The sequence below is a fragment of the Neolamprologus brichardi genome, chromosome 20 (assembly GCF_056152115.1).
Source record: "Neolamprologus brichardi isolate AB-2024 chromosome 20, ASM5615211v1, whole genome shotgun sequence".
NCBI lineage: Eukaryota > Metazoa > Chordata > Actinopteri > Cichliformes > Cichlidae > Neolamprologus > Neolamprologus brichardi.
In genome coordinates this window covers 28,158,770-28,171,033 of record NC_142123.1, presented here as the reverse complement: position 1 = coordinate 28,171,033, position 12,264 = coordinate 28,158,770, and the positions used below count along the sequence as shown (strand labels likewise).

Sequence of the window (12,264 nt, the reverse complement as noted above, 5' to 3'; positions counted from 1 at the left end):
GCTACAATGTAGCTTGCCATCGCCAATGTGTGTGTGAATGGGTGGATGACTGGTTGTGTAAAGCGCTTTGGGGTCCTTAGGGACTAGAAAAGCGCTATACAAATACAGGCCATTTACCATTTACAGGCCATTACACGGGGAAGGTTGTGTGCAAGTCAGACTGAAGATCCACATGCTATAGGCTATAAGTAATGAAGTCTCCATGAGCCTTATGGACTTGCCATTACAATATTGAGAGATTGGTGTTTTCATGTATGTGTAGTTCCAGTGTTTTTATAAGACTGTACACATGATAAGGAGAACCAGTGCATTGTGACTAAACGTATGTAAATGAATACTAAGGGAAGCATGTGTTTTGTTTGTGTGACTGTGTGTGCATCCCCGTGGGTGCCTGTCTGCATGTTTGTATTCACAGAGGCGTTGCACATTCCACAATTCTTAGCCACAACACAGAGTGTTGTGTGTGAGGGTGTGAGGACAGGAGAGAGAGAGGGAGAGAATTCTGGAGCATGGCCTTGCTGAGGAAATTTTACTCTTGCTCTCCCAATTTCTGTCCGTCTCCCCCTTAATGTCTGTCTCTCTCTTGCTCTCTCCGTTCCCTCTATTTCCCACTGTGCCAAACACAGAGGACTTCTTTGTTATTCAGAGTAGGAAATGCAACTGGAGCCAAATCTGCCTTGGTTTCCGTTTGATATCATCCCTCCTTTGTTCCTGCCGTCTCCCATCGCCATGTGCTTGGCCTTAGATGGCATTAGTCAGACACATGGGAACAAGTAGAGCTTAGACAAGATATAGCTCGTGATGTCCTGGATGTGTGACTACAAGTGTAGCTCGAGGTGACATTTAAGCTTATGATGAGATAAAGGTCAAACCGGGCAAGACAAAATACATGCGAATGTGAATTTAAGTCCAGGCATACTCCGGAAAACTCAAAAATATATTTGGATCGGTCTTCATACGAAAAAATATGTTGTTTTTCCTAACCGGAATCACATACCAGAAAAATAAGGATCATTTTGAGCACAGTGCACTGCTGTGAAAAATGAGCTCATGGCTAAGCTGATACCATTCTATGCATTCAGCTGGTATTTCCCATATAAGGCATGCCACTCAAGCTGCTTTAGCCTGTCCAGAGTTGCTGCACATCTGCAAGCTGCTTTGCAACCCACTTTCAAACAAACTCCTTTACATGGTATATCTGACTTAATGGTCATATTTATTGTCATTGGTATCAGCTCTGTTCTTGTTGCTGATCTCAGTGTTTTTTACTTTCCATATATGCACAAGGATGAGTCCTAGAACAAGCAAATACCAAAATGCAACCAAATATATATTACTGCAGATGAACATAACGTTCCTTTGCCACTGATTGAACTGTTTCCGCCAAATGTATGAAAAACAACTGAAACGACCATATGGGTCACATGCACAACCTCTCTACAGACTGTCAGATATGGTAAATGGCCTGTATTTGTATAGCGCTTTACACATCCAGTCATCCACACATTCACACACTGGTGATGGCAAGCTAAATTGTAGCCACAGCCACCCTGGGGCGCACTGACAGAGGTGAGGCTGCCGGACACTGGCGCCACCGGGCCCTCTGACCACCACCAGTGGGCAACGGGTGAAGTGTCTTGCCCAAAGACACAACGACCGAGACTGTCAGAGCTGGGGCTCAAACCGGCGACCTTCTGATTACAAGACGAACTCCCAACTCTTGAGCCACGATCGCCCCCATGATATGACTATCAAGAGGTGTCTTTCAACATGCATGCCAACATCCCTGAAGCAATTGAGCATGTTTCAGTATGTGTGTGCGTGTCTGTCTCCTTCGATCCTCCCTAACCCCTAGAGAGGAAGACAGAAGAATCCCTACACTGAATACTAATAATATTCACCACGATCACCTCTCATTCAGATGACTAGCAGTTATGAGCTCAACATCAAAAGCTTCTTTCATCTGCAGGATAAGTGAGAATAAAGGATTTAGTAAATATGGGAAAGAGACTTTAGAATCAGTGCAAACTCTTCTTTACTTGCTCAGTCCGTTGCTTCAGAGTCATCAGTTCATTGTCCGATACCTGCATCTTATGTTTATGCATGACATTTTTACATTTCATTTAAAATCAATATACATGTTTTGTTTAGATATACAAGCTATGCAAACCTCCTCCAAACATAAAATAACAAAAAAAGTAGATGTACAGTTATATCTTTTGATTAATATACTATATAAATACTTATAAAGAGGCTTGATAAACTGTATTATTGTGGGGTCTTTACCTAAGAATATAAAGCGGACTGAACTGAAGACTTGAAGCTTTAATTCAAGGGGTTTAACATGAGGACTGCATTAACCTTTAGTAATTATCAAAATTTTTATATATGGTCCTAATTTTCTGCAAATAATTGGACATGATTGGTCGTTATATCATGAGAAATTAACCAGATAAAAGACCTGGAGTCCTAAACACTGAACTTGCATTTGGTAGCTCTTCACAAGAAATCTCAGCACAAGGTGTCAATTCAACTGTACAATATCACCATTAGTATGAAAAACCAAAAGAAACCCTAAAGAAATAGCACAAACTTTAGGAAGGGCCAAATCAACACACTGGTACACAGTGTTGGGGAGTAACGGAATACATGTACCGCCGTTACGTATTTAAAATACAAAATATGAGTAACTGTATTCCGTTACAGTTACCGTTTAAAAAGGTGGTATTTAGAATACAGTTACTTTGTTGAAATAAATGGATTACACGGCGGTACTTCCCTGTTTCATATTGTGGTGGGTCAGGACAGTTTCGGTTTTGTTTGACAGCCATGTTCTGTTGTTCCAGGTGGCAGCGTTACGGTTGCCATGGTTACAGGGTGATGCTCTCTCTCTGCGTGTTTCCTGGGTGAGAGAGGCCTTTTTATTGTTGTTGTGCTAAGCTAATAGGCAGAATGCTACCGGTATAGCTCTAAAGAATGTAGCATCATAGGCAGTGTAGTCCGTGCTGCAGGGAGAATGGACTGTCATACCCGTTATGTGTCTGTGAGCGAGGGAGGGAGAAAAAGGAAAAGTACGAGCTGTCATCGAGCAAAAACGGGAGCTGGAAGCATGTAAATATAATAATAACCACTGCAGCCAAGAAGAGTGCCTGACGAGCCCAGTTGTAAGTACGCTATTAAGACTCGACTGTACACCGTGTTCGTGTTTTCCTCCAAAAACAATAAGTTCCGTTGGAGCAGCCTTTCAACGCCTCTCTCTGTCTCTCGCTAGCAAAGTTGACCCAGACAACAAAGTAAAGCTAGTTTTCGGCTACGAGCCCGACACAGAACCCACCGTATTAGCCAGAGGTCCCTTTACTACGGTTCGGAGCCGCGGACCTTCAGTAACAGTAATAAATCACAGCAATAGTACATTCATGTAGTTGTAAACAGCATGATAATATATTAAGTAATCCAAAGTATTCAGAATACGTTACTCTCATTGAGTAACGTGACGGAATACGTTACAGAATACATTTTGGGGCATGTATTCTGTATTCTGTAATGGAATACATTTTAAAAGTAACCTTCCCAACACTGCTGGTACATTCTGAAAAAGAAAGAGGGCAGAGCAACACCAAAAAAAGCACGTAAAATAACAAAAGTTTCCCCTTTAAATACATGAAATAAAGACAAACTTGTACCAGGATGATGGTAGGAGAGTATTTAAAAAAGGTTAAAATTAAAGAACAGCTCACGATCCATAACGTAATCTGTCAAACATAGTGGAGGCAGTGTTATGGCATGGGCATGTACAGCTGCCAGTGGAACCAGGAGAGTGTTGATAGAAGTAGCAGGATAAATCCTGACGTGTACAGGGCTATATTCTGAGCTCATATTCAGCTTAATACCGCAAAACTGACCAGACAGTGCAAATGGATGATGAGCCAAAGCGTATTGCAAAAGCTACCCAAGAGTTTATCAAGGGAAAGAAATTGGATATTCTTCAGTGAAGGCATAACAGTACAACGTTTGATGATCTGCATGGCTTCTAGAATTTAGGCAGCCGCTGATTGCAAAAGATTTTCAATCAAAATATTTCTTTTTAAAATAATGTTAGCTGTCTAATTAAATTTGGGGCTCTTAAATTGAGGGACTATGTATTGTTGTAATTCCTAAATAGTTATTGCAGTACTTGTTAAACTCCTTAACGCCTTAAATTCAAGCTTAAAGCCAGCACTCCAGTCGCATCTTGATTGCTTTTAAAATCCAGAATGGTAGTGCGCAGAGGCAAAATTGTGAAAACTGTGTAAATGTCTGAATATTTGTGGCGATGACTTTAGCAAGCTTTAGCCAGTACTGAGCTGTTACTGGTGAAGTGATCTGACTTTGGCTTTATTGTTATTCTAACATCAGGTAGGCAGCTAGAACTGTGTTTGTTTTTATATTAAAAAAAGGAAAGTGTAAGTCATGTGCTGAAGGATAAAAAAATAACGTAGTACTACATTTACGCCTCCGTTTTCCCGTCTCTGAATTGGACATCATTTCAAAATTACTCTTTTACACGTCATCCATCCACCATGGATTCAACCCATAAGCTAAAGCTGGGTGTGTTAAAAGAAGAGATAAGAGGAGAGGATGGCAATCTATCACCTCACACTGACAGCCTTGCACGTTGTCTCTCTCTAGGGCTGCTACGCTGCCACGCTCCCCTGCAGCTGCTCCTCTTCTCTTCTCCTCCTGTTGTCATCTCTTTTCCAAGACACCATGTTTTCCCCTCCTTTGCATCTCCTCCCTTCTACTCTGCCCTTGTGTCCCCTTTTACCCTTGTGTCCTCACACTTCTTCTACCTGTTTAGTATGTCAGTTGCATTGATGGTTATCAGCTGCTGCCCACCCAGACTGCAGTGCTGTGTCACTTCATTAGAAGTGTGAAAAGATGACCTTGCACTCTGTCTCCATTTTTTTCCTTTACTCCTAAGTCGTACACTCCTCCAGCTGTCCCTTTTCCATCATCACTCTTTCTCCCATGCTTCAACCAGCCAGTCAACCTGCCAGTCTCCGCCCTTCTTCTCCTTCATCCACTCTCATTGTACCTTATCTTTTCCTCGTCTGTCTATTTCGTTTTCCCTGCCCTCATTGTTCTCCTTCATTATCAAATGCTGTCACAATGTCCCCTGCTGTGCCACCCCGGTTATTTATAGCTAACAGTAGGTGGTGGATTGCTGATGTTGAGAGGTGGGCCATCTTGCGCCCTGCTGGAGCTCACACATTCGCACAATATTCCTGACATTTCGAACATATGCATACAGAGACGAAGGCACATTAAAACCATCTATTCTTATGTATGTACACTTGCGTCACATATTTCCAAGCATGCAGCTTTCAAACACCTACCTGTCTCTCAGACATGACGTAGAGGTAGTTGCGGTCAAGAGAGAAGGCCATATCCCTGAGGACAGGGCTCCCGTCCTTGATAACCGAGATCGTTTCATACTGAACGCCACCGTGAGGAGGCCCATCAACACGGATCTGACAAAAAACAGAACACAAACAGGTCAGATATTGCTATTTATACCTCAGTGACAGCAGGAATAGCAAAACCAGATAAAAATGATTGGCAGGAATGACAAACGTGATTCATTTTTTTTTGTTTTTGTTTTGAAAAACACTGAAATGATTTAGCTACTTGGAGTTTCAGTTGGAGGTGGAGATTCTCCTTGAGGATCGCTTCCACTAGAAAGAATGAATATGAATATGACTTAAAAGCTTTTTTATAATTGCCAACAATTTTGCAACAAACCATAATATTTTCATAGTATGAGGTAATGTAAGTCCTCTATAAGTTCCTTGTAGGACGGGGTTATAAAAACTGTGCGGAATTATTTGTGGATATTATTAGACCTCTGTGAAACTTGAGCTGTGTTTTGGTTTTCTCTTTCCCTCAGTGAATGATGTATTTGCTCAGTAAGGCTTTGAACTTGAAGCCAAGACCACCTTACTGCAAAAGCAATGGAAAAGAATATAAATGACTTATATTAGGCATCTGACCCAAATGGGCCAGTGCTAGCCTCCGTCATTCATTAGATCCCCTCGGCCAGACATAAACAGAACAGCAAATCTTGAGGAGCAGCATGGGTTGTCTAAACTTGAGTGGGGGGTTTTCTGACGTTTCTGTGATGTCACATATCACTAGGCCCTCCTCCAACCATGAAAGCTGATGGCTCTATCATCTGTCCATCCTTGCATGCCTCCATCCACCCAAATATTCATCTGTCTATTCAAACAATGACAGCCCCAAAGAGCTGTCAGGCTCACAGAGGGGAAAGTCAAGGTCATATGTCTGTCAAAACAAGATCTACAACGAAAGTGGGGGGGCGTGTGAGAAAACGAGTGCACGCACAAACTGTTGTGTACGAATGTGCGAGCAAGACCATGTGTCAAACTGCTGGATGATCAAGTAAGAGAAATGTGATTTAAGTTCACACAAAATCCCTGGAGCTCTGCCTTCAAAGCTTAACGGTTAGTTGGGTACACGACAGCAGGCACCACAGTTAAGGAACAAAGCTCAAAGTGGTTAAGCCTTCCACGGCTGACCTACATCTGACCTTGGCAGACTAATCCAAACATTGAAAACAGGACATATGTGAAAACCATATGTAGGAGGAGAAAGGCAGGATGTGGGGGCCGTGCCAGTCTTCATCTGGTTACTGACACTGCAGTGTGGAGGGAGACCTCAGCAAATATGCTCATCCATAAAGCATGTCGGCGCACGGCCAGGCCAGCGCTGTTCTGTTCACTACTGTGTCAGTGTGGGTGTTGTGAGTGCATTTTTGTGTGTGCACCCGTAGGAGCGGTCTGTCATGCTGTGATATGTGTCCTAGCAGGCTGCCACTAGGGATCACAAGATAACCCGACCTTCCCACTGCAGGCCTGCAGTTCATCTGAATCAGATCGCTATCACACAGTCTCTCACCACTGTCCAGGGGCTTTTAAATTAACATTTGGCCAGAAAGAGACTTACACACAGAGATGTCTATGAGTGTGTGAGGAACAAAACCTCTACTCTCCAGACACTTTGTTAAAAGAAGAACAAACATACTAGGCAGTAGAGCTGCTCTATTAAGGCAAAAATAGTTTTTTTGTGTTTTTGTTCAATATAAAAACTACAACCATTTAACAAGATCATCTTATAAGGTTGGGTGACTGGTCAAATATGTCAGGAAATGGATACATTTACATTTCTATATATGTCTTGGGCATTTACCCAATATATCTGTAAATGATGTTCATCGACTTGTCGATATTTTTTCCCCGCGCCTCAGAGCAAAAGAGAAAAGGGATTCAAATGTTATATTTCTCAGCTGTCCCTCGTTTATCGCGGGTGTTATGTTCTAAAAATAACCAGCGATAGGTGAAATCAAGTAGCCAATTTTATTTTTTGACGGTACAAAACGTTTCGTGGACATCGTGGACACACAGTACTGCACTTCAGAGTCACACTGCTAGCGATCGATGCAGTGATTCTGTACTGTACTGGAGAGACGTCACGGAGGAGATCGACTGCAGCGATCAGGACGCAGGACACAATGTGACGTAAAAAAATAAGCATGCAAACTTGCACTAAAAAAGCTGCGAAACAGCGAGGTGAAAGGTGAACCGCGTTATAGCGAGGGACCGCTGTAATTTTTAAGGTAAGTCACAACATACCCTTCGTAAATACTAATGTATAGAAACAGTTACCAGCAATCATTTATTTTTTGTGTGGCTTTTTTTTCACAGTTTGTTAACATGCTGTGTAGGTGTGTACTTGACTAGCTGATATCAACATAACGGGGAAACATCTGGTATGACTATTCTTCACCTGTAGTTTGAATGCTGAACATTTGCCTGTTTAAATCATAAGACCAGTCACTATACAGAGATGTGCTTCTGAATGTGGACGATGTGTCTTCTGATTTTGTAATGCAGTTCTGCTTGTGTTGAGTGATGTAAACAACTGATCGATCTAAACTCTTTAAACGTCAAAATTGATCATTAGATTTTTTTTATGACAGAACAGTGGTGAGTGTTCCCACCTTCTGCTCTTTGTAACTTAACACAATCTTTCCGTTTTCGAATTTTGGACATGATTTTGGAGTATATCTTCACAGTAGCGATCGACCGCAAAGTAAAGCTACCAGAAATGTACAACCCCACATCCCGTCTCAAACCAGGAAGTTGGCATTTTCTCGTGCACAGGGTCAATTGTATTTTGATTATTTAGCCTACATATTTAGTGCACTTTAAAATAAACTTGATTATTAGTGATTAGCGTATTAGGTTCAGTTGCTGAATGCGCCATAAAGGTTGCACCTAGTCCCCCCGCTACATTCGGCACTGACAGAGAATGTGCAACTTTTTTATTTTTATTTATTTTTTTAAACATATTACACAGCATAATTAACACAAACAGGATGAGGTACACGGATTTTAATCAATAATAATTTTCAGCTTATCTTGTTTTTATTGTAGCTGTTGGAGCCAGCATTAAAATTGAAAATAAAATTTGATTAATTGCCCAGTCCTGTTTTAAAAAACAAAAATAATAATAATGCAAGTGCGAGACTGTGTACAGAGACAAGAAGATTCACTAATACTCTCTTTCTCACTCTTTGCTTCTATGTATGCTTTTCCCAAAGGCTTAGGCTTATAGCTCACAAAGAAAACCGAATAAACATTATTGACAATGACACTCTCACCATCCCACTATGTAAACACAAACACACTCACATCCAGATTTTCTTTTCTTTTCTACAGCAACTGTAAATCTTGCAAAGACTATTATATTAACACATATGTAGACACGCTGTTAGAAAGTATGAAAAAAAAATATGAACGTTTGTGTGAATTGGGTCAGTTAAATACAAGTACTTTCCAGAGCAGACTCACCTCTGGGTGGGCGAATGAGAGAAAAAAGAGAAAATGAAAACCCCGAGCAAGTAAATGGAGGCACTAGTGCTTAGTGGACCAAAAATAATTCTGTCAAAGACTCCCTCTCTTTACCACACTCCCACACTACTATTCCACCAGTCAACAAAATGTACCACCTGAGTAAACGACTCTCATGCTCAAAACATCTTTTTCTCAGCATCGCTTTACTTCAACATTTAGCCTGCTCTCTCAGGTACTTAAATCTATCCCACCTTTGCGCTGTACGACCTTGCATTATTTATCAGGCCGGGTGAAAAAGCTGCAAACAAGTTGGTCTCGTACCCTCAACGGCCTCACAATATTACTGCCCCTCTATTTTAAGGCTGCCCATCCATGGAAACAACCCCTGATACCCCCCTTTGGTCTGTCCTGGCCTGACATGGTTCCCTTTTCAACACCACAGCCATTAGCTAACCTCTCTCTATCACCAGCATTGGAGAGCTGCAACTGAGTATAGTTGAGTAAGAGGGGAAAAAAGTGAAGATAGATGAGATTGTTGAAAAACAGTCTACATTCTCCCCCGGGGCCACCACGGGCAACTTTATGTTGAAGAGAAAAAAACAGCGCTGTCATGAATGATGAAAAAAATATGATCACAGTGAAAAGATGAAAACAGGCATCATAAAAACTTGAAGCACACAGATAGCTGCGATACTTGGTTTTAAAAATCCAAGCCCCTTAAAACTATCATGAGGCAATAGTTTAATTATAAAGGTGGTGGTGTATTTGGCATGAAAACTTCAATATGCACATCTGGACTCTGCAGGTAGCCAGCATCGTTTGCCATGATGCCAGAACCTAGCAAAAACAACAGATTAAAAAACAACAACTTTCGCTTTTATTTACAGGCTTTCTGTCACAGCACCTAGTCAGCATTAAATGGGTAGCTGTTGGGGGTGGAGAGTGGGGCTGGGTTGGTTGGCCAGCAGGGAAGCCATGGCAGAGGCATCAGAGGCCTCCCCTTGTGGCTACAAGGCCCTGTGCCAGTGGGGTGCTTTTGATCAGACCATGTAAGCACCCTGAAAAAACGTTTGAAGATTGACCAAACTCCAATTCAAATTGCCCTTCTCCTTTTTTCCCTGTCCTGTTCTCTCTCTCCCTCTCTGTCTCTTGCTCTCCTTCCCTTCCTGGTCTCTCTGGTTTTGAACACTGTGCCAGACACTGAATCCCCAACTGCGAGAGTCCGTGTGAAGCAATTTGCTTGAGTGCGGAATAAATCCTGCGTAAAAAGTGCATCAAATGTGTGTTTGCAGTGTGTTGTGGATGCTGCTGTTCTACAGTAAAAGGAATGGGAAAGGACATTAAAAACTGCAGTTTCATCAAAAAAAAAATCAATAATAAATGTAATATATGCAAAATGCCAAAATGGTTTGGATATGGTCTCAAAATACAACCGTGAAGTAACATGAGATGTAACAGTATGTTCATGTCTATAGATTGATGTCGGTTTCACAGCTTGCCCTGTTCCAAGTGTTTGTTCAACAGTAGACGCTCAATTTCTAAAGAATCTTTCTTCTTTAATGGTCCAGCTGCTAACTATTACCTGAGAACTGTTTTCTTTTTAAATATGTGTGGAAATCCTATTTTCAAAATTTAGCCTTGAGGGAGGTTAGTGTTCTGAAACAAGACAAGCATGTGTACAGCTCGTTGCCAAGACCAATACAGATCCAGAGAGTGCACATTATTTTACCACCAGATTTCAGCTAGCAGAGCAGAATGTAACCCACATATGAGAACCTTTACCAAACCACAGGGTACAGCACACTAACACCTTGCACTGGGATAGAATTAAGTCATACTGTAGGTCTTCCACCTACACGTTGTACCAAAATAGTAAAACAAGAGTTGATTTCTAGGAGATTATGCTCTTATGGCTGAATCTCAAAGAGAGAGAAAGAGAGTCCCTGAGTAACCTATCTGGCAGCTATCTTCTGCATCTGCGCTAATCCAGTTCAGTAGTCTTGAGTGTTGAAGTGATAGGCATTGCCTTTATCTGCTTGATCCCACACACTGGATTAGATTCTGCTAAAGTACACCACCGCACACTTTCACACGCTGTCTCAATAGACAGAGATACCACAGCGGCAGCTATGTTTAGGTAAATGGCACTTGTATTCAGTTAAGGCCAAATACAGTTTAAAGTCAACCAGGAGACCTGACATAGACCACGGTGGACTTTCACTAATAAAGCCCAGTTTCTCTGATAGAACCATTCTCAGTTTTGCCAAATAGCCTTGAACGTGGTGTTGAGACTACCACCTCACACCTTGGATCGTATGACAGTTAATAAACTGCTGAAAGCATTTTAAGCGCCAGCGATGCTTATCATGATTTCAAAAGCTTTTGTGATAGCCAAAAGTGCTCTTATGCCATCAGGTTTTGCATTGCAAGCACACCTTTAAGAAAGAAAAAGACCTTTTCCACAAGCTCAGAATTTGTCTTTTACCTTAAAACCCCTCCAATGCATGAGAATATGAAGGAAACAGCCTTGAACTAGAAACACTAGAAAGCTACACTAAGCTCACATAAATATTTTTAGAACTTTTACACAGAAGTGGGAAAAATGGTGAGGTGTGAGGTGAGGATAGACTCACCTTCTGGTGATGGCCCACCATCCACCAGTCCAGAGTATTGAATACAGCAGTATATTTTAAAGATGCTAGAGTCCAGAAAATTATAGACAAGCTGTCCTGACACACTAGGTTTAACTAACAATGTGATTGATCTCCGTCTACCAACTCCCAAAAGCATGCTTAATGTACAAACGGCCCCTTGCCATCAAATTGAATAGCACTAGTTATTTATTTATTGTTTTTCAACATGCATGGTTACTTAAGGAGGCTTTTTTTTTTAAAACCTAAACTACAATATTTTCCAAAACATAATCAATGTAGTTTGGTGCATAAACCTAACCAAGTATGTTTTAGTGCCTCAACTTAGCTACTGACTAGTAAAATGTTGGTGCAAATGAAACGAATCAGAAAGTGTAAGCCATGGAAACAAAGTGAACAATCAAAGCCAAGCAAGACACGAACCGTGGCTGACAAACGTCTGATTTACTACACCACCATCTCCCAACCTCCCAACGCAGACTTTTTCCACTCTTCAAAGGAAGACTGTTATCTCCAAATCCAATACTGCCAGGTCTGGTGGTAAAGATCTGATATGCCAGTAGCTTCTGACAGAACGGCAGAGTTTGACGCCCTGGGATATGTTGATATGGACACATTCTAGATGAAGTCAGATGCTTTAGGCGTGAGATTGGGAATGTATCGCTAAGAGTGGACTGGTGGTATGAGTAACATTCGGGGAA

At 41.5% G+C, this 12,264-nt stretch overlaps 1 protein-coding gene across 2 annotated transcripts in view; it reads right to left on the bottom strand.

Moving 5' to 3' along the window:
• Positions 1-12,264, bottom strand: part of plxna2 (plexin A2) — a 164,624-nt gene that overhangs the window by 88,753 nt on the left and 63,607 nt on the right. For both annotated transcript variants that reach the window (XM_087834367.1, XM_087834366.1), the window contains exon 4: positions 5,376-5,510. In XM_087834367.1, the coding sequence (XP_087690493.1) occupies positions 5,376-5,510 (135 nt within the window). The remainder of the gene's footprint in view (positions 1-5,375; positions 5,511-12,264) is intronic.